We start from the raw sequence: 23,625 nt of genomic DNA on the forward strand, positions 1-23,625 counted from the left end.
TAAGTTAATTTTACTGATAAATAGATTAATAAGTACTTTCGAGGTTTGTAATATACTGTGATGTCATAATGCACATTTCCCGTACTTTTTGTCTGAACGGAGTTTATTGACAGCCTTAACTGTGAGCACTGCGCATAACATTGATGAATCAGGAACTGATTAATGAATTATGCATAGACATTGATAAGTGAATCTAGAGACTTTGCGTTTAAAATTGTGAAAGGACATCATACGTTTAATCTTGTTCGCGTCCGGAAGACTTTAACAGATTATTCCTGAAGATTTATTTTCTAATAGACTTGACTTTATTTGTTTAAGTTTTTTTTTTTCGTATACAAAAAAACTTGTCCCCGGGGGAGGAGATAACTAATCATTTACTAATGTACTGTGTATATATATATTTCAGGTATCAGTCATCCTTATTATTAAAGATATAAACCTAGGAAGATGTTGACTCTCATTTAGTACTTGGCTTGTTTCAGCCTGAAACTGCATGGCAAAAAATGTTGCTAAAAGATATAAAAGCAGTAAAGATGAAGTCCTACAAGCCACTTTTAAAAAAAATATATGCATACAAGAACAGGACATTGGCATTTTAGTCACTCAGAACAGCTGTCGAACTGCGCAGCTACAGACTTATTTTAAAGATTTAAAAATCTGAAAAAATGCGAAGGGGTTTCATTGGTGTCCTCTGTACAACCATAGGAAATGTTTACATTCAGGCTTATTCTCAAATGTACAAAATGGCTGCACATATTTTTATTTATTTAATAATCACAGAAAGATTGTTATTTCATTTTATTTTTATTTTATCACATGGTTCGTGTGGATCTCATTATGTACATTATTGTAAGAAGCTAGCATTGCAGAGAAAACACATAGCTTTACCAGTGTTAGCGTAAGAATTTGCTGTGATCGGATTCTCCATTTCTACCTGTTTTACTCATAATTTAGTGATATAGTTTTGACTTCCTGCGGTATAAGCATGGCTGGGTTAGAATTACTTTCTGATCAAGGTTTTCGTATAGATGGAAGGCGCTCGCATGAACTTCGAAAAATTCAATGTAAACTTGGAGTTTTTAGCCAGGCTGATGGTTCTGCATACGTAGAACAGGGGAATACAAAGGTGTTAGCAGCAGTTTACGGGCCACACGAGGTGCGTTCAATATTCAAATGTCAGTATTGACAGTGTATTTACTCAAGCACTGAGTAGTAATGAAACATTATTCTTATTATTTAACCAATTAAATTGAAAAAATGTAGTACTTGTACAGTAGAGCAGTACCGATCAGACCCAACCTAATACCAGAGTAAACCACAACTAATCCCTGGGTTTACTTTTGGGGTTTACTCTGGGTCAGTTTTTCGAAAATTTAGGTCCATGCATTCGGGATTTACTTGGGTTTAGTCAGGAATTGTTTTTAGGGTCAACTGTACGCACTGAAGTGTGAAGCAGACCCGTCTTTTATCTTACCATCTTACTGCCTGCAATTCTTGCCCCTTGTATATTCTGAATACACATAGAGCCTCTGCTTTCAGGGGTATACTTCTGATCAGGGTTTACCAGTGTTTGAAATAACCGTCCGCCTGACCGCCCGAGACTCATATCTTTTGGCATGGGTGGACAAATTTGTTTTACGAGCACCCGGCTGGACGTTGATATTTTTTGAGCCAAGTGTATATAATAACGGAATAGGAGTTTTGAGAATCTTTAACTGATTCTTGTCACACTATCGCTTTTTTTTTTTCTTCATTTAAAAAGTCAATACTGTAGTATATGTAATTAAGATCGGGTTCGGCATTCCGATCAGCTGATTGATTATTCCTCAGTTGTGAACAGAACCTGAAATAGTAAAGACGTCCCCCGGTCGGCTAGGCTATTCAAGACACAACTCAGGTGGGTAGTAACTTTAAGTTACCCCTCACCACTTGTCACGTTTAATACTAACCAATAAATAAATCCAATTACTAACATCACTTCACAACATTGGCGTTGTCGGCAGGATTATTCGATCGGTGAAGTGTAATTTGTGTATTTGGATTTCGCGCCAAATATTTTTTCTTTGTGAATTCGTAAGGTGTTATCAATTAAAATATTTGTTTTGATTTATGTCATTTGGGGTTTTCTTTCATTTCGTATCTTCTTCTTACAAATTACATATTTTGTTGTCGGATTTTCTGATAACAAATTTAAAAACAAAATTCACTCGAGATTTTTCTGTCGGATTTTCTGATAGAGAAGTCAACAACACGTCTGTTTCTTCTGTCTTTATTGGTGTTCATTAATCAATTAAGATGGCGAGTAGTTCAAACCCTGTAGACATAAACAATGCCAATTTGGCAGAATTAAAATCAATTCCAAACATTGGAGAAAAAAGGGCTGGGGCTATTGTTAAGTTGAGAGATGAGAGGGGCTCTTTGTCATTAGAAGACCTAAAAACAATGTCAACAGTTCCAAACACAATCTGGGATCCCCTTGTGAGTGAGGGTGTGATTGTTTTCAGAGAGAGAGTAAAACAACAAGAAAAAACACACTTGAATGTTGAAGATCTGTCAAGTCAAGTATCTAAGTTACAAGCAGAAATTCTCAGACAAGCAAAAGACATAGAAAGAAGGGACATTCAAATTGCACAATCTGAAAAAGACATTACTGCTAGACAAAAACAATTAGATTCTTTAGAAAAGACTTTGACATTAGAACATGAAGAACGACTGAATAAATTACAACAAAAATTTCAAACAGAATTAGAAAACACAAAATCTCATTATGAAAAGACAATTAGTAAAACAATGACTGTTAAGGACGATGAACTTGCACTCATGAAGCAAAGACTAGTTGACCAAGACAGTAAGTGGATAAACAAAATGCAACAGTTAGAAAATAAGCTTAAACAACTCGAAGATGAAAAGATCAACAGGGAAGTCGACAAGCTGGCACCACATGGGGTGTATTGGAAATCATCAACAAACCCAACTGGATGTGCAGATACGCTTCAGTCAAAGGGTCCTAGTCCACCAAAGATGTCAACATTTGACGGAAAAAATGACTGGAAACCTTTCTTCACACAGTTCAACCACATTTCATCCCGCTATAAATGGTCCAAAGAACAAAAGCTGGACAAATTGATTGAATGCCTCAGAGACAAAGCTTTGAAATATTTCAGCTCTAGACCAATTTCAGACCAGAAAAGTTTCAAAAAGCTGAGTGCAAAGCTTGATGAACGGTTTGGGAAAAAAGACCTTCCCCACATTATCAGACGACAACTGCAAGATGTCAAACAAGGTTCTGAGGAGACAGTTGAAGAGTTTGCAGACAAAGTTCTAGAGATGACCACTGATGGATACCCAGACACACCAGAAGACTGCCGCCAAACCGTGGCCATAGATGCGTTCTTGAGAGGTTGTTACAACAAACAAGCTGCCCTCATTGCCATGGACAAGAACCCACTTACACTAGATATGGCAACACAATACATGAAAACTGCAGTCACAAACCAAAAACTAATACTAGGTGTGAGAAAGTCTGAGACAAGAAGGGTGAAGTTTGAGAGTTCTGGAAGTGAGAGTGAGGATGATGATGAAAACATAAGCAAAGTTAGGGCTGTTTACGATATAAAACAAGCATCAAATCAATTCACAGATCAGACAAGACTCTCCAAATTAGAATCAAGGGTCAAAAGAATTGAAGAAGATAATCGGGAAATGAAAAACAATATTCATGATATTCTTGAAATTCTTAGAACAAACAGGTCTAGATCAAACAGTAGAGAAAATACAAGAATGTTTAGATCTCCTTCTAGCAGTCCTAGAAAACAAGCTTGTTTTAAGTGTGACCAAGAAGGGCACTTTGCGAGAGAATGCCCTATCAGTAAAAGTAGTAGTTTACCATTTCAGTCTAAGAATAGGTCACCGTCACCTCAGACAAAGCCTTTAAACTTCAATCGGTTGGAGATGTAGGCCATTCTTCAACCTACTCAGATACATCAGATAGGCCTCCTCCTAAAGTAAAATTTAAAACCATAGAAAAAGAACTTTACAGGAACAAAAACAAATTGAAAAACACTCTCTATTTTCCCTGTATTGTAAACAACAAAACAATCAATGCTGTTATAGATACTGCTGCCCAAGTAACTGTCATGAATTATGAACTTTTTGAGAGTTTAAAACCAAAGCCCCATCTTCAGAAAGATATCATACTAAAAGGAGCAGGAAAAAATAACATCATTAATGGCAAAATAGCAGAACAGGTCAAGTTAAGAATAGGGCCTACAGAACAAAGATGGGATGTTGTAGTGGGAGAAATAGCAGATTCTTTATTACTTGGTTTAGATTTTTTGAGAGCTCACAATTGCATCATCAATTTGGAAAACTTTACTCTGACAGTAGATAAAGCATTAATACCTATTACCAAAATCAAAACAGAGGGTTCAAAGAATGATGTTGAGATATATAGAGTTTCATTGCAGAAAAGAACTGTTATACCACCACAATCAGTTAAATTTATACCCGTTCAGATTGACAAACCCTTCAAAGATTTGCTTTGTGTTGAGACAGACAAAAATATTTCAGATGGGTTATTACCACCAAATTCTGTAATTAGTGCGGGACAAACAAAAATTTCTTTTCGAAACCCTACAGATAGATTCATAACATTAAAAAAGGGTAAGAATGTAGGTTTTGGTATGGAAATAGATGAGTTAATCTCTATGGAAGATGAAGAAGAATTTTCTCTCAATAAAATTGAGGTAGATACATCTGCTAAAAACCCATCCTCAGACAATTTAACATCTCAGTTACCTATGCACATGCAAGATTTATATGAGAGATCAATTACAAATCTAGTTAAGAAAGATCATCATGAAGTTTTCTCTTTGTTAAATAGATTCCAACATGTTTTTGCGACACAATAAAATTTATTGGAAAAATAAATCACTGTTTAGAGGAGATGGAATTCATTTGTCCGACAAGGGAAATGACATTTTATTAGAGGACTTTAAGGAATGTCTAGGAAGATTGTGTTGATTTTATAATTGTGTATAGTGATTTTTAGTTGTAAATAAATGTGTAATATACAACATTTGATTTTAAGATTTTGGCATTAAGTCGGAAATTCTGATTTGTGCCATACGGTGTGATTTTATTAAAATGGGGAGGAATGTAGTATATGTAATTAAGATCGGGTTCGGCATTCCGATCAGCTGATTGATTATTCCTCAGTTGTGAACAGAACCTGAAATAGTAAAGACGTCCCCCGGTCGGCTAGGCTATTCAAGACACAACTCAGGTGGGTAGTAACTTTAAGTTACCCCTCACCACTTGTCACGTTTAATACTAACCAATAAATAAATCCAATTACTAACATCACTTCACAACAATACAAGCATTTAATGCACGTAGACAATGCTTGACATGTGAGCATGGCAATGTAAAATCACCAGTCTTGCTATGGAATAATGCAGGGTAATCTCAGCGTGATTCGTCAAGACTGAAAATATTTGACATATGTCTCTTCCGAATCTCAGATCAGTGCGATACTTATGGATTCAGTACAATTTGCTCAAACTTTGGCCGTTTGTTAAAATAGAAGTATGCTGAATTAAATCAACTTTTTACTTTGAACATTGTTTTAATTCCTTAAATGTAGCTATCAACAGAAAATGTTAGTTTCCTATCGTTAAATGATTTAAATCCCACAAAATATGAACTTGTTTATATTTAATTTATTTCAACAATCAGGGATTTGGAAGAGACACGTCAAAATTTTTCAGTCTTCACTCTTGACTAATCTCGCTGAGATTAGTGGACGATAACTTTACAACCAAAATCAACAAGTTTACGACAAAACAAAATTGAAAAACAGATTTTTGAATGTTTTACATGCAAATTGAAATAAATAAACAAATGTCAATTATTTTCTCCAGGCTGGTTGAATTTTAACAGGGCTGACAAATTATACTAGCTGTCAGCCCTGAGTGTCTAGCTAGTTTTTTAACAGGTTTAAAACACTGGGTTTACTCTCTGTGTCCACTCTGGGTTTACTTTGGGTTTACTCAGGGTTCACTCTAGTAAACCCAGGGTTTAGTTTGGGTTTACTTTCTGTTAGGGTGGGTCTGATTGGTAATGTAGTTAGGCAAAAATTGAGTACTGTTTATTAATGAAAAATTATTTTTTTGAATTTGTATGCAAGCAATCTTGCGAGAAAAAAAATATTGGTTGTCAGTGTACCTGGCCATATCAATTTAAATACTTGATCGTCTGACCATCACACTCATAATTTAACAGAACTTTACAACTAATCTTATTTCAAATTTTCCACATCTATTTCAGTTCTATATTGCTGTATTTTTTTTGTAATATACATCGTTTTAATCTATAAATCAAAAAAAGTAGAAAAAAGATAATTGTCCGCTCAAATTTTCTTATGCATCGCCTAAAAAATTTGCCTGAAAAAAAAATATAATTTTATCATCTATTTGCTCGCCCACTCATTTTCTTCAGATGTTGGACGAACAAGAAATTAAATTGGTGTGGCCTCATTGACGATTTTTTATGACAGTTTGATATAAATGATGAATCATTGAAAGAGAATCTTAATTTCTTCTTAATAGATTAGAGGTAGTCGCAGTAAACTTCTTCAAGATAAAGTACTAGTGAACTGTCAATACAGCATGGCAACCTTCAGCACCAGTGAACGCAAAAGACGCCCACGGGGGGACAGGAAATCTCAAGAGATGACAATGCATTTACAACAAACATTCAATGCAGCAATTTTAACCAGTCTACATTCAAGATCTCAAATAGATATTTTTGTAGAGGTGAAGACTCCCTTTCTTTTAATTCTATAGTTTACAAACAGAATACATGTAAAACTTGCTTATACTGTCTCTCACAACCATAAAAACATAGAGGAAAAATATCTTTTAAGTGGACTTACTACGCTAAAAGTTCTTTCGTCATTGACATCTTGGTAATAAAAATTTATGAACTTTTCACAAGAACAAAAAATCATTTGAAAATATTGTTTAAAATTTTTAGACAATACCGTTTGTCTTTGACAATCTTAATAATATCTTTAGGTTTGCAATACTAGTTCTTAACACGTAAACAGTTAATATTAACGTTCTGTAATCAGCATTGAATCTTTTTTTTTAAGGTTTTACAATCTGATGGAGGGAATTACTGTGCTAGTGTTAATGCTGCAACATTGGCTGTGATTGATGCTGGAATCCCCATGAAAGACTACGTGTGTGCTTGCTCTGCAAGTTACTTTGGAGACAGCCCAATAGTGGACATCAATTACTTGGAGGAATCCTCAGGAAGTCCAGAAATTACCGTTGCTGTACTTCCCAAGTCGGAACAGATTGTTTTTCTGGAGATGAACGGTCGTCTACATGAAGATAACTTAAGCAAGGTGGTGGACATGGCCGTCAAAGGCTGTAAAGACGTGTACGGTGTTCTGGACAGAACTGTCAGAGAGCACGTCAGCCAAGTCGGCTCCTCTCTGGAAACTTGATAGAAATCCAGTCCTCACAGGATATTATCAGTGTTGTGTATTACCGGTAGTACTACACTCCACTTTGTAAGGATCTACCAGTTTGGGTCAACCTAAGTGATTGCAGGTACTCATGTACATGTATATACATCCAGCATGAACTGGGGAAATTTTGCAATGAATTTAACAAACAATATTTAAAGGATGTTACAAGTACTTTTTACTCATTAATTCTTCTATTTTAGAAGATGCAGAGTCTTGTATATGAAATAAGCATAATGCAGAAAAAGCTAGACAATGTTTTCTTGGTTTCCAGTCTTCTATTCAGATCATTTTGTTTTGTATTCAGAACATTATGTACTCTTTACAAAGGGTAACTTTTCTTTATATGGAAAATAAAAAATATTCTCACATTTCAATCTGCTTATGATTTATAGGTGAAATTCAAATTTGTCAAGTCTAATTCTAGACCTTTAAATATGGAAAACTATATCCCAATGATATTAATGTCCATAGAATATATGCTATCACCTTTTGATGAAAAACGACAGAAAAACTGTTATTTTATCAACATCTCATGTGCTTTTGTGTTGCATCTTATGGGTTTTCTCAGTTATTCAAATGTTACATTTTAAAAGTGTTCATGAAAACAAAACCCTGATAATGATTTTAGTGGATTGCATTTCATTCTTTGTAATTATATATTCAGGCACTTTTTACTGTAGCCGCTGGTTTGTAGCTCTACGTGACAATACGTGTTGACAGATCATAGAACCATATTTCCTCGCATACAAAAATCTTGCAATTTAATGCAGCACATGAAAAACTGTTCCAAGACTGATAAACCTCATTTCCCGACATATTCTGTGGAAATATGTAAATCCATCAAAATTTTCCATCAATTTACCACCAATATTGTTGCTTTAATTGCCTCTAAAAATTTTCTGATCACCATCACTTGCCCTGTAAGGAAGAGTAGTTTAGCTTGCTTACATATAAAAATAGTGACTCAATTTCACTTTCCAGGGTCAGTTAAAGGTAGCAGTCCAAGGCAAGTAAAGCGACAATAACAGAACAGAGATATATTTAATTAGAAGGAACATGGATATTGCAATTTTAACCACATGTAGACATTGCAGATAAAGCATCTAGTCTTAAAACACATAAAAAAGTTCTATACAGTGCAAACAACTAAATTCTAACTCTAGGATAGTTTTTATATTCTGTAGAAGCAGAAATATTTGAGGATTTAAATTTCGTTAGCAGTAATAATCAACAAAATTAAATACGTAACAATTTTTAACAGAAGTATAAATAAATACAATGTACAGAGATGATATGCAATACATTTTAGGGATTACAATATGACAACGAAAATAAATGCCAACAAAATTGTATTTGGTTTAAGAACCAGGAAATTTTAACCAACAAAAACATGTGCTTCTACAGTAGTACATGTAGGTGAAATAAACATTAACTGAAAATTTTGCCTCCACATTAAAAAAGAAGTCAAGTTTCCTTTTAATAGTACTTTATTATTGTCCAAGGGAGACAAACTTTGATTTAAAAGATTTTTCAATGATTCTACATACCTTCAGATACAATAATAAATACAGTATATTCAACATAACATACATGTAGACATAGCGTAAGTGTGCATCCACACCTTGTAATATAATATACGCATAAATGAATAGAACATCCTAAAATGTTTAAGGATTATCACAACACCGTTATGGAATTAGGTCCACTTATTATGGCATAAAACAAAATCAAAAAGTCTGGTCATTAATTGTGAAGGATGTTGTCAAACGCCTGCTGTATGCCTTGGTATACATCCATTGCTCTGGCTTTTAGGGATAGCTGAAACCAAACAAATTAATTCCAAATATACCACTTCAATATTTTCATTCCGCAATATTTTTCATTTCTTACATTCAATTTCTCTTGTTTTTCTTTGTAAAAAACATGATTACTGATTTAATATAGAAGACGTGTCTCAGTTTAATTTTAATATTTATTTTCTATACATTTTCACCTATAGGTACTAAATGTACATGTATCTTTAACTTTGATTTCCTTACCATTTCTTTTGTATCTACATATTCTAAGGACATTCTAATCTAACATAAACATTGAAATGATTATACCAACTCACCATAAAGTTGGGATTATTGGGCTGTATCTTTAATTCTGCTAACACCCAGATTCCATTTGTTAATTTGAGTGACTGATATAACATGTCTTGTCCTTCTACATTACGCTTTGCTATCGTAAAAACATTGTTGTTCTTCAGCTTCTGTGAAATGGTGTCTGAAAGGAGAGAAACATAACAAAATTAATATATTCTGAAACAAGAGGCCCATGGGCCACATCGCTCACCTGAGGAACAATAGGTATGATAAAATCAGCTCAATGGAGTCATAATACAAACTATCTGGACAATGTACAATAATTCATGTAAATCCTGTATAAATAAAATCCATTTTCCCCTGGATATTCTTATGTTTATAATCATTAGTCCCTTTTCTAACAGGATGATTTTATAGCCATATCATATGTTGAGTATTGCAGTTCTAAAAAAGATCCGTAACAATAGTTTATATATGGGATATAAACGTACATCAAACTCTGAACCTTCTCGTGAGGCCAAAGAATTGTCCTGGGGCCAAAGTCTTAACAATTATAAAGAATCATCTGGCTGATTAGTTTTTAAAGATTTGCCCTATATATTCCTTTGTTAAACTTTGACACAACCCCCCCCCCCCCCCCCAATTGACGCCCCACCCTACCCCTGGGGATCATTATTTTCACAACTTTGAATCTACACTGCCTGAGGATGCTTTCACACAAGTTTCAGCTTTCCTGGCTGATTAGTTTCTGAGAAGAAGATTTTTAAAGAATAACTCTGTTTTAATTCCTATGTAAAACATCGACCTCCCATTGTGGCCCAAACTTACCCCCAGGGGTCATGATTTTCACAAATTTGAATCAACACTACCTGAGGATGCTTCCACACAAGTTTTAGCTTTCCTGGCTAATTAGTTTCTGAGAAGAAGATTTTTAAAGATTTACTGTATATAATCATATGTTAAACTTCGATCCCCCATTGTGGCCCCACCCTACCCCCGGGGGTCAAGATTTTCACAACTTTGAATTTACACTACCTGAGGATGCATCCACACAAGTGTCAGCTTTCCTGGCTGAATAGTTTCTGAGAAGAAGATTTTTAAAGATTTACTGTGGATTCCTATGTAAAACGTCGATCCCCCATTGTGGCCCCACCCTACCCCTGGGGGTCATGATTTTCACAAATTTGAATCTTCACTACCTAAGGATGCATCCACACAAGTGTCAGCTTTCCTGGCCGATTAGTTTCTGAGAAGAAGATTTTTAAAGATTTACTTTTTATATTCATATGTTAAACTTCGACCCTCCATTGTGGCCCCACCCTACCCCCAGGGGTCATGTTTTTCACATCTTTGAATCTACACTACCTAAGGATGCTTCCACACAAGTTTCAGCTTTCCTGGCCGATTAGTTTCTGAGAAGAAGATTTCTAAAGATTTAATCTATATATTCACTTGTTAAACTTCGACCCCCCCATTGTGGCCCCATCCTCAGGTGAGCTAAAAAGGTTAAGTTTACAATTCAATAAGTTGGTTTCTGGAAGAACAGATTTTGAAAATTTTCGTGATAAATATTGACAATTTTTTGTTACTTTTTTAATCTTTAGCTTTTAAGATCTGTGTACAAACATAGAATTGTGAGCTAATCTCTGTATCTTGCTTATAATTCGAAGCTTAACACTCAAATATGGTTAGTAAATAGAAATTGTAAACAATTAAACACAAGAAACATGCACTACATGTATAATGAATTATATATATACATGTATATACCTACATATTTCCGTAAGCGATGTCAAACTCTATTTAAACTGAATAAACTAGAGAAAATGTCGAGCATCTCAACAAAACCTATTGCATTAATCTACCATTACGCAAAAGATAATGCCGAATTACCGATAGAATGAATTGTATTTCAGTACCCCTACATCAGATTTTGCTTAATTTGCGCAGGTAAACAGTTAACGTAACTGTTTGATTTACCGAAGTCTCTGTTTGATTTGATACGTAAAAATCACGAAATACAGACGATAGTTTCCAGGTTACAAAGCATAAATAATGAAAACGAAACGAAAATCAGAACAAGCTAACACCAACGTCATGTGTGAAAACTGTCAACGCATTGAAATATTTAGCCTCAATTTACTTCACAAAATCGGCACCAATATATTTTTCATGTTTCAAAATTTCCCTTCATACGCGAACTGTTGCACAACAAGCAAATTCATCATAGTCAGATCGACCCTTTTTCGTATAATGTCATGGCTGCTTTAAACAAAGAACCTCGTTTTAGAAGTATGGAATACGAGTCTTGGTAAAATGGGTATGCAAACCCGGGCCGTGGCAAAATAAATGCCGGGGCAGATCGGCAATCGTCAATTCCAAATACGCATTATTTTGCAGCAATATCTACAGCGAATACAAATATACTAGTCCATCAAATATCCTGAAATTTTAATGAGATTGGCAGATTAATAACTGCCAATCTTTTGTTTTGCCCAGGCCAAGTCTTGCCTACCCATTTTATCGGATGCCGAGCCCGATGCTATTAAACTGATTAAAACACGCCTTTCCTTTATTATTATTTTCGTAATAACTTAGATTTGAAACAAAATTACCCCTTAATTTTTGTAATTTATATTTTCCTTCCCATAAGGATAATTTATGCTAAACTACGTTGAATTTGCCTCGGTAGTTCTTGAGAAGAAGATTTTTAAAAATGCACCCCCCTTTTTCTACAGTTTCAAGGTTTTCTCCGCTTTGAATACAGATCGGACTTTTATTTTTGCAATTTATATTTGCCCTCCCATAAGGATGCTTTGTGCCAAATTTGGTTGAAATTGGATAAGCAGTTTTAGAGAAGAAGTTCAAAATGTAAAAAGTTTACAGACGGACAGACAGACAGACGGACGACGGACAAAATGTGATCAGAATAGCTCACTTGAGCTTTCAGCTCAGGTGAGCTAAAAACTGATAACCTGCTCAACCCCAAAAGAATAAAACAGTTGTGAGAAAATTTTCATGTATGCATTGCACATAAATGATGACAAAACTTTATGCAGTGTATCGGCGATTACAAAAAAACAGCCTGTACCTGCATTATGCTGTACATTACAGATCTCATGCTGAACTTCATTTTGGGCAGGAATGTCTTTCCATGTGGCTAAAAATACACGTTTTTCCATTTCACCGTCTTCCACAAAGAGGGCATGCATGGGCACCAGACAGCTGAAGTAGAACACGTCTATGTTGTTCTTTATCGCCACCTACAAAGAAATTTGTAAACATCAACAATCCTGTATCAGGATTGAACCTTTGTTTTGTTTATTCCCAGATTAATTTCATATTCCAATCTAGACATCAAGGTTATAAAATAATTTCACAGTCCTACATGTATAGTGATGGCCAATCATTCTATACAGTGCAAGATGGTTGCAAGAAATTCAAATAAAGGCAAAAAGTTGAATTGTAAAAGAGATTAAAACAAGAGGCCCAGGGGCCACATCGCTCACCTAAGCAACAATTGCCTTAATTCTGATCAAATTAGCATTACAGTATCAAAATATCTTGACAACTAAGTACAGTAGATCTTGCTAAAAAAATTGAAAATCTGCCAATTTGTATCCACCTCTTTTTATTTGGTAAATACTGTGGTTTCATCAATATTGGTTGAATACCAATTTTAATGGATTTCGTTGTTTAGTTGATCCACGAAATTAAATGTTCATTGAAAGGCAATTTTTATTAACATTTTGTATTGATAGGGTCATTGGCCACGAATTTACGTATCCTTGAAACTGTGATTTTCACTTTATCCACGAAAATTGATACCCTTGAATATTGATGAAACCACAGTACCAAGCCCCTTTTGTTGTTGTACCTGTAAGAAGATTTTTCTCTATTCCTATTTCCCCCCCCCCCATTTCGTGGCCCCACTTTTCTCTAGGGAATCATGGTTTCATCAAACTTAAATCTGCATAACCTGTGCTTTCACACTAAATACTGAGTTTTGGACCGAAAACTTTCCCAGAATATTTTTAAAGATTTTCTCTATATATTCCTATGTAAAAATTCAAACCGCCATCACGGCCCCTTCCTACCACTAGGTACTGATTTTGCAAACTTGAATTTACACTACCCAAGGATGCCTCTACACAAGTTTAAGCTTTTCTGGCCAAATAGTCTTTAAAAAGAAGATTTTTAAAAATTTTCTGTATATATTCCTATGTAAAACTTGATCCCCAAATTGTGGCCCCACCCTATCCCCAAGGACCATGATTTGAAAACTTGAATCTACACTATCTGAGGATGCTTCCACTCAAATTTGAGCATTCCTGGCCTGATAGTTTTTGAGAAGAAGATTTTTAAAGATTTTCTTTATATATTCCTATATAAAACTTGATCCCCCCATTGTGGCCCCATCCTACCCCCAGGGACTATGATTTAAACAGACTTAAATCTACACTACCCGAGGATGCTTCCCTTTTAATTTGAGCCTTTCTGGCCTAATAGTTTTTGAGAAGAAGATTTTTAAAGATTTTCTCTATATATTCCTATGTAAAACTTGATCCCCCTCTTGTGGTCCCTCCCTACCCCGGGGACCATGATTTTAACAGACTTTAATCTACACTACCTGAGGATGCCTCCACACAAGTTTAAGCTTTTCTGGCCAAATAGTTTTTGAGAAAAAGATTTTTGAAAAATACCATCAAATTTTCAATGATTCTCAACTATCTCCCCTTTAAAAAGGGCGTGGCCCTTCATTTGAACAAACTTGAATCCCCTTCACCTAGTGGTGCTTTGTGCCAAATTTGGTTGAAATCTGCCCAGCGGTTCTTGAGAAGAAGATGAAAATGTGAAAAGTTTACAACAACAACGACAACGACAGACAACGGACAAATTGTGATCAGAAAAGCTCACTTGAGCCTTTGGCTCAGGTGAGCTAAAAAGCACTTTGTTTTAATAAAATGAGTGCTGATGGAGTTAGTACCTGTAGATTTGCGAGTGGGTCCATTCGCTGCACTGCTCCCATAGTGCTCAACTGTAGAGAATAGCTGGTGCTCTGGTTAGGAAGTAATGCTGAAGGAATGTTTATAGGTGATGCAGGCATCAAACCAAAGCTACAAAGACAATTACAGACGTTCTAAAAATTCTAAGAAACTTGTGTACAGGCTTGAAGAAATAATTTGCACCATCTATTTTCTTCTCACCTATTTTTATTAAACTGTATTGCGAATCCCGTCATTGGCTGCATGGCTTTATTAGCAAATGTCAGTTCCATGATGACATTTCCCTGCTTCCTGCTGAATGTGCCAGTGACCTCAAGTCCTTTACCTTTAGATGCTGGCAGCCACACCTAAAAATTGATGCAATGAATGTTAGATGTTTGAATGGTTTTACATTAAGGGCAGAGTAAATGAAATCATTATATGCTCAATACAGCAGTTTACACACTCTTATCATTATAGGATAGTCTTTATAAAAACTTAGTGGTTCAAAGACTGTGGAAAGTGCATTTTGGGTTGGATTTGTCAAATTTGAAAATTAATAAGTTGGATGGGCTTGTTGAAATTTTCAAATTTAAATGCCTTAAACAATATCTGGAAGTCAATTGAGCATAACAGGGTTCTCAGAAATGCATGACACTGTGTAGTTATGTAATGGAATTTGCATAATTATTAGTTTACACACTAAATGTATGGGGGCCCATATATTTTGACAGACCACTTGCTCAACTGGCCTGAACGTTTTAAAAGTTTTTGTGACGACTTTAATAGAGGATATACATGTACTCACTTCTTGTGGAGGCACATAAGATTGTGCTGTTGGCATTCCAAATATATCACCCAGTCCCCCTAAAGAATCCCCACTCGGAGCAGGTCCACCAAGCTGAAACAAAGACCCATATAATACATGTCATTATTTCTAATGACAAATGGTCTATATGGCAATTACTGTAAATTCCTAATATTATGCGAGTACTTAATTCCGCGATCCCACTGTTTTGAGTGAAATTGCGAGAATATAAAATCGCGAACGCGGAACTTTTATCCTTTCATATTTTTCAACGCTCAGAAAATAATGGTGAGATTTCAAAATCTGCGAAAGGTGCTTCCTGCGATTTTAAGCGGATATTAATTCCTCGCGTTTAATTAGGAATCTACAGTATCTAAATCATCAAACAGCGAATAAATAATAATCTGCATGTTTGAACCACGATTGTAAGTGGGCTTAATTACATGAACAATCTTAAAACACACACAAGGATTTCAGTATTTATTTGTTGAGCACCAGTTATTAGATTTTGCAATTTCTTGGATGATGTACATACATGTATATACTAACCAGAGAATCCAGTCCCTCTCCAAGTAGATCCATGCCGCCACCCCCCTGTACGGGAGTCTGTGAGGTGGGCTGTGGGGGATACATTTGTTGCTGTTGCATGGAGGGTCCTCCCAGATCCATGTCCAGAAGGTCTCCAATGAGGGAATCCACCCCAGGGATGACAGTCGCTGCAGGTGCTGAGGGGGCCTCAGCTGGGGGAGATGGCTGGTCATCACCAACGTTACCTCTGAATGAAAGAAAGCAAGCACTTTACACTACATACTCTTAAAATGAAGATAAAGACTCTGAAATAGCATATGAAAATGGCTTAAATTAGGCATGTGGTTCTCATATACCTGTTCTGTTCTTGTTTCCAAGAACAGAACAGTGTTAAAAATTTCATAATTTTTTATTTTATGTACATTTAATATCTTGCAATAAAACTGAATATCTTTATTACTTTGTAACCTGTTTTACAACTGTAGCAACATGTTTCAATTGCATACATAGCAAATTTAAAACTAGATACTATATGTATTCATTTATTCAGACTACAGAATGCAGTAAAAATATATTGATTTACTGGTATGAATCAGGTTTAACATCAAACAGAAAGTGAACAATGCTAAAGACATTTTTTTACTTACTACAAAATTTTATTTTCAACAATCAAATGATCTATTTAACTGATAATGCTAGAAATAAAATGGGATAAGATATATAAGATGTAAAATAAATAAGATAAGAAATAAGATACTTACGACTGTGACCTTGGTGGCAGGATTTTCCGAAGAGAGGATTTACTGCCCTCCACGAAGGCATTGGGGGGTTTGTGGTACACTGAAGCCAGACTGGAGATGTTACAAATTAACTCGTCCAACAGCGTGGGCTCGATCAGATCTGTCTCCTCTGAAATGAGTGGCTTCTCAGCCAGAACCACCTCCTTAGCTGCCGCTGGATCAGTGGAGAGAAGCCTCCAGTATATGTAGCCCCTGTCTCTCAGATCTGGGTTGTCACTATCCTGTTACCAACATAATGAATAAGAATAAATAACCTTCATGTAGTATTCAAATAGATGCAGCTTTCATGAATTCATAATCTGTTCTTGATTCAAAGTGGAAAAGAATTTTCTATTTACATGTAACTTTGAGACCTCGGATAACTAGTAAGCTATAGTTTTGTTAGTGTACACTGACTGTATGGTGAATATTCTGTAGGATTCTCACCTGTGTGGCCAGACTGAGCACCTGCTGAACCAGGTCCTGTGTGTCAGTTGGTCGCTTCAAAAACAGTTTTACAATGGCTGTCAGCAGCTGTAGCTGCACCTGTAAAATTTACGATAAATATAGTTGCATCTAGTTAAAGGTTGTTTCTTAGTATGCTATGCATTCTTTTGACAAGATCAGTTGGGTTTGTTTAAATGTATATCAATGGGTACATATTTTCTCAATTTTCCCATGTCTAAGCATTTTACCTGAGTATTCTCATCCTGGAATCCCTCCAAGAAACTTTCCAGCAGTTCATCTGCATTATCAATTCTCTCTGCATATTCACCAATGATCCAAATCATGGAGGCTCTGTTTGATTTAAAAGGTCATTGATACAAATACGCATTCAAATTGTGTTTTAAGATTTTCGTTCTTATATTTGTGCAGAATTTTCATTAATCATTTTTCTGTGTGAAATATTCAAGAAATATAAACAAACAAATGCTTTAAATGACCATCAAGAATTTCTCAAATTCAAAGACAATTTTTTCCCCTATTTACTAGTGCATGTGGCATTGTTAATCAGGATTTTGACGTACCTGGCTTCAGGTTCATCCAATGTGTCCAAATTTTCGCAAAGTGTTGCAATAATGCTTTCATACTTGTTTGGATATTTTCTGAAAATGTCCTGTAGCAGAAAAAAAATCTTAGAAATTTGGTATACATAATATTTTAAATTCAGTCATACTAAAAACTGAGTCAGATATTGTTATTTCATTAAAAGGACACTATTAATTGTAAGCCCAGAAAAATTCTGCTATGGTTGTTGCCAACTTGACATTGGGCTGTACCTTAATGACAACAATGGCCTCCTGCACTACATAGTTGACCTTGGTCTGAATCAGGTCTAGCAGCGTACTGACACATCGCTCAGCGGCTGGCTCGACCTTGATGGCACAGCGACCAATGGCTCGCACTGACTTCCTCACAAAGTCCACATCTACCTCTGTAGCGTACCTGTTCAGATAAAAAGTATCAACCTTGAATTTGGGACTCTTTTTAATTGAAAATATACCATATTCTTTCTTTCACGTAAAAAAATTATATTTCTTATGATTTAAAAATTCTAATTTTAATTTTCATCTTGTTTTTTGTTTGATGACTATACTGTAAACCAATTTTTATACACGGCAACTTCATTTCACGATCAACTGCCAATAAACTTGTTAGCAACAACTACTGTTCGCGACCAAGCCTTATCCAGACCTGTATTGTTATAAAAACTATAGACAAAGGATCGGTTTGCTGCAAGAAATATTCGCGACAACAAGGCTCTCGCTACCCTTGCGAAAATTTCTCGCTCGCGAATAAAAATTGGTTTACATTATTTATCTTAACTTGACTAGTGACAACATTTTTCTAATCTGCATACATACACGCCATATACATGTAGATTAGCTAGTGATACTCACTCTTTAAGTTCTGCCAGGACCTGAGCAATGTTGGCCTGAGAAGTGAGCCTGATCATAATGTCCAGTTTCTCCAGTTTCACGTAAATTGGGTCATTGTATTTCACAAAGAAAACTTTCATCTCATTTTTGAGGATCTCCGGTCGTTTCTGCACCACCAGATTGATGTTCCTGAGGGCCACATACTGAATTTCTGGCTCAGCAGACAGCAGGGTGACCAGGGGAGGGGCCAGCTTCTTTACCAGGGTAGAGATGTACTCGGAGTTGGCCTCCAACATTTCCATGAACTTCATTACAACCTTCACGGCTGACAGGACCACAGCTGCGTTAGCGTGGGCCAATCGGGGAGTCACTCGCTCACAGATGCTGAAATCAGTAGAAGCTTGTGTTAATTGACAGAATCTAGTAATACCCTACTTGCAGAAATGCATGCATATAAATACTGAGTAAATGGATTATGGAGAAGATTTGTAGAGAAAGAAATAATACATAAGAACTGGACATGGCAGCTTCTTTAGGTGCTGACCAACATGAAGAGGACTAACAAAATGTGATGAGCTATCAAACTTAAAGAGTCTCGGGGGAGAATGTTTCAAACATACGATTTCCTTTAAATTTTTTACAGTGAAATGTCAACTTATGAGTAAACTGTGCAAAATATAAAGTAAATTGACCGGATAGTTTATCTGTTTGTCGCGCTCAAATTTTGGTCGCATGTCCGATTCATCACCGACATTTTATATAGGATTATACAGGAAAATGAGGGTTTTCATTTTCAATTTCATATTTAAAAAATTACAAACATACGATTTTCTTTAAATTTCCAGCGATTGAAGGTTAACATATAAGTAAACTTTTTGCCAAATTAAAACGAAATTGACCAATTGGTTTTTAGGCAATCCGTCCTCATAATTTGATCCTATAAACATGCCTTGCCAGCCATTTTACATTATAGAATTGTATAAAAGAAAAGGATGTTTACGAATCAAATTTAATTTTATTTGTATTAGAAGAAAAAATACATTTCCACTCACACAGAACGTAGAAGGGTCGCGTATATGTTTTTATTTTGCAAATTATAGTTTTGATTTTAATTATTGACGCTGTAATAGAAAATGCACGACTTTAATTTTTGTCAATTGTTATGTCAGAGTCTCAACTGACGTCATCCTAAGACGTTGACTCCGACGACAATAACGTCGATTTTGAAGATGCGGCGAAAAAAATTAAAATACTTCGGACATTATTCTAAAGATTCATTTCATTTAAAATAATTTTTTTATAAGTAATTTTTCTGAAATAAAAACGTTACATGATAACCTGTATCACTGAACATTTTACTTTAAATTTGTGATTTACAACAGTAATGCGCAATACCCTGCGCAGAGGGTGCAAAATTTTAAACCCGCTACCGACCTTAAATTGAAACTTCAGTAAGAATATCGAAAGTACATAATAAGCTCATATATACCTTTGAGCTTCTTTGTCATCTTTGGGAGTGTAGTTGGAAATGGCGTCTAGTATAAAGACTTGCCCCCACCTAAAAACAAAACCAGTGACAATATAACATACAGAATCATTTGGTTTTACAGTTAAGAATTAACAAATTATTTGAAAGATTTCAAGGCATAAGAAGACTTACTCTGTGCATTCATTGAGGGCAGTCAGTAGTTTGTTGATGGTACTGGAGTTCATTTCAAGCACCTGCTGAGCTGTAGGAGAGGTTTCCAGGATCTCGGAGATAGCAGCAACTGCATTCGCAACCACCTAAAATTCAGAACAAGCACACATGTACATATTGGTACATTTATAAAAAGACAAGTACAGCACATCATGTACAAAATCATGAAAAAAATCAGAAACCATACCATTTGTTTTGGATAAACCTTAAAACTAATTTCTGGGGATGCAAGTTTTAATAGCTTTTTTTGTTAAAATAGGCTTCTTAATTTTTATTATTTTTTGTTTTGCAGGTTCTGAATTAAAGCCTATAAGACGTTTAAAATAATCTATTTTGCAATTTTTTTGCTCTTGAGGTAATGCTACCAAATTTAGGAAAAAAACAGCATCCGGCAGAAAAATATAGCTAAAGAGAATTACAATGTACACTAATGGAGAGACAAACCATGGGATTGGAGTCAGACAGCAAGTCCCGGAGCTGGTCCAGGAATCCCTGGTCCTCCACCAGCTGAGCGTTGATGTCATGGAGCTTGGCCACACACACAGCTGCCGTCTTTCTTACATACGGATCCTCATCCTTCAGACAGTTCCTCAATGGCTGACACAGATAATCAATGATCTTGTCCACCCTGATACAACCCATCGTCCTGACAGCCAGGGCTCGAATAAGTGGATTAGAATCTTCACAATCCTAATCAAGACAGTCCAAAAAAACTACTTCATTTGATGAATATGATACTTTCATATTTTTTTTTCTCAAATAACTCCATGCAATATGTAAACAAATTAAATTGTTTCAGGAATAAATGTACAGTAAAACACGGTTATAGCGAACGTGCTTATAATGAACTGACGCTGACTGCGAAGTAATTTTCATTCCCCATGACTTTATAACATGTTGTAAATCTGACGGATATAACAAATTAGGCTCATAACAAAGCAAAATAGCCTGTCCCTGGCACTTCCTAATAACCATATTTTACTGTATTCTGAATCTTTGTAAATATGATTTTAGAAAATATAAGAATGATAAATAATAGGTCAACAAAATTCAAGAGATATATTCAAAACATACCCTGACAAATGTATTAACTGCCATGATGGCCATATCTGGCTGGCTTTTAGCATAATTCATCAGGTACAGATAGACTAGCTTCTTGAGCTCCAAGTTATCTGTCTGGATGCAGTTCAGAACATCAGGAAAGAGAGCACTACAAAATAAAATCCAGAACCTGTCATCTTCAGAATTATCTCAATCCTCAATGTGAAATCCTCAACAGTTCAATTCATATCAAAGTTTTATTAAAATTCTAAGAATCATTTGTAGTTTAGCTTTTCTTCAAGAAAACAACATTCGCAGAAAATGTTAAGCCTGGAACACGATTCTAGCATTTTATTGAATGTTAATGTACAGCGAACCAACCTAGTCTGAAGTTTATAAATTTCTTGCATACAATCATATAAAGTATCATTGGTCTGACAAAAGGATAAATCATCTCGAAGCACAAATCAATTTATCTTAAACTCTGATTTAGGTTCTGATAAGTAATTGTGAACTTATACTGATTTATTACCTGACATCTTTTCCAACAGTCATGCTTGCAATTACTTTTTTGACGGCTTCTTTCTTCTTTTCTTTTTTATCACTTTGCAGCTCTGTTTTTAATTCAAAGACTTCACCTGGAAAAAAAAATAAAATGCATTTTCATAAGATATACAAGCATCATATTTTAAAAACTCATAAATATATCATACAACACTGATTATACACTACATTGATATACCCTTTGCAAAAATATTTTGTGTTTTATCAATAGCTACCATTGCATTGATATTTTTTTAAACATTGCTGCAATATTTTACTTGAACGTTTAGCAAAGTCTGTAATCAAATAAAATATGTCATCGCAGAATTTTTTAAAGAAGAAAACTACATCACCTGTAAATAAAATGATGTATACAGTTTATATTGATTTATTTTACATATTTTATCAATTAATCAATTTGAAAAGATCAGATTGCTGATCATAAAACTTTTAAAAAGTCATTTTTTCTGTGAATAAAGTCAGACTTTCAACTTAACTTACAGCCGTCAAAATATACATATCTCTATTCATGATTATATGAAAATGTAGCTCATTGGGATAAAAGTTGAGAATATGGGAAAACTTCACTATTGCATTTAATAAGTTCAAGGTATAACTGAGCATTTCATGGACTGTATACTGATAAACAATGGTATAGCTCTGTGATCTCCAAACTTACCCTTCTTGGTGGTAGTGAAGTACTTTGAGTCCGTCATTCTGATATTTTTTCCACAATTTTCCCCTGTAAATAAAATGGATAACTTATTCAGTTTAAGAATCATCATGTCTGTACATGCATCAAGTTCATAACTGAATTGTTTTCCATTTATCCGGATGACAAGAATTAAAAAGTAGGCAGCTCGAATAATGAGGCCATGTCTTACTTTGAATAAAATGATCTTTCTGAAGACAAAAACACTTTGTTTATAAGCGACTTCCAGGGTGTATTTCATTTCGACCTTTTTTAAATTATGAAGCAAACATGTCAGAGCATTTGTCCTAGTGGTAAACATGAGGGCTATATATGCAGAAAAACGTAATTCAAAGTTAACGAAAAAAGAGTCTCATTTGGTAAGTAAAACAGGTATACCATTCAGGCATTTAACCATCAAATGGGAGTCAATTCATCAAATGGGGGTTGATGCCCAACCTGACAGATCTTGTAAGATATGCAAGTTTAGCAAATATGAACAGCATAATTTATTAAGTGCATTCATTATGATCTTATTATCTAACCTAGCAGCTACTGCCAGCTAGGGCGCAAACTGCAAACCTTGATGCAGCCATGTTCTAAAAGAGTCATTAATTGTGAAGAGAAAATTCGAAAAGGGGCGTATATTTCAAAATATGTACTGAAATTTTAACCAGTCTTCTTCCTCAATCAAAGATATGGCTTTAATCCTTATTTCCACAACATAATAATCTATTTATACTTCAATATAGGAACTTTATACGTCGGAACAAGTAATTATGATAATTGTATACAAAATTTACATTTCATTCACCGGCTGAAATATACCGGAAGTTCTACTGCTGTTCAAAAATGTACTGTATAGAAAAACATTTGAGATTAAATTCACCATTCTACACAAAATGAAATAAATAAATGATTGTTGTTCTTCATCATATGTACCAATTAACAGATAAAGTATTTATATTCCTGATGATTACCGATATAACTTAGCTACGTAGACCTACCTTCTGTTGACAAATTGTGACCTTCACCCTTTTAAAAAAC

At 35.0% G+C, this 23,625-nt stretch overlaps 2 protein-coding genes across 2 annotated transcripts; one reads left to right on the plus strand and one right to left on the minus strand.

Annotated features, from left to right (window-relative positions):
* The first annotated feature begins 946 nt into the window (after positions 1 to 946).
* On the plus strand, positions 947 to 7,911 carry LOC128187699 (exosome complex component RRP41-like). Its single transcript, XM_052858133.1, has 3 exons — positions 947 to 1,156; positions 6,609 to 6,815; positions 7,154 to 7,911. Exons 1-3 carry the CDS (start codon positions 986 to 988, stop codon positions 7,511 to 7,513), a joined length of 738 nt encoding a protein of 245 aa, XP_052714093.1. The 5' UTR covers positions 947 to 985; the 3' UTR covers positions 7,514 to 7,911.
* Positions 7,912 to 9,006: 1,095 nt separating this feature from the next.
* On the minus strand, positions 9,007 to 23,623 carry LOC128187698 (AP-1 complex subunit beta-1-like). Its single transcript, XM_052858132.1, has 20 exons — positions 23,586 to 23,623; positions 22,567 to 22,629; positions 21,877 to 21,982; positions 21,378 to 21,513; positions 20,748 to 20,993; positions 20,265 to 20,389; positions 20,094 to 20,162; positions 18,626 to 18,988; positions 18,005 to 18,170; positions 17,753 to 17,841; positions 17,420 to 17,522; positions 17,172 to 17,270; positions 16,707 to 16,966; positions 15,967 to 16,192; positions 15,418 to 15,510; positions 14,832 to 14,977; positions 14,612 to 14,741; positions 12,716 to 12,887; positions 9,651 to 9,805; positions 9,007 to 9,355 (listed from the first exon to the last, which is right to left on the minus strand). The coding sequence occupies exons 2-20, from the start codon at positions 22,601 to 22,603 to the stop codon at positions 9,281 to 9,283; spliced, it is 2,796 nt and encodes a 931-aa protein (XP_052714092.1). The 5' UTR covers positions 22,604 to 22,629; positions 23,586 to 23,623; the 3' UTR covers positions 9,007 to 9,280.
* Positions 23,624 to 23,625: the final 2 nt, after the last annotated feature.

The sequence above is a fragment of the Crassostrea angulata genome, chromosome 6, assembly GCF_025612915.1.
Source record: "Crassostrea angulata isolate pt1a10 chromosome 6, ASM2561291v2, whole genome shotgun sequence".
NCBI classification, from domain to species: domain Eukaryota; kingdom Metazoa; phylum Mollusca; class Bivalvia; order Ostreida; family Ostreidae; genus Magallana; species Magallana angulata.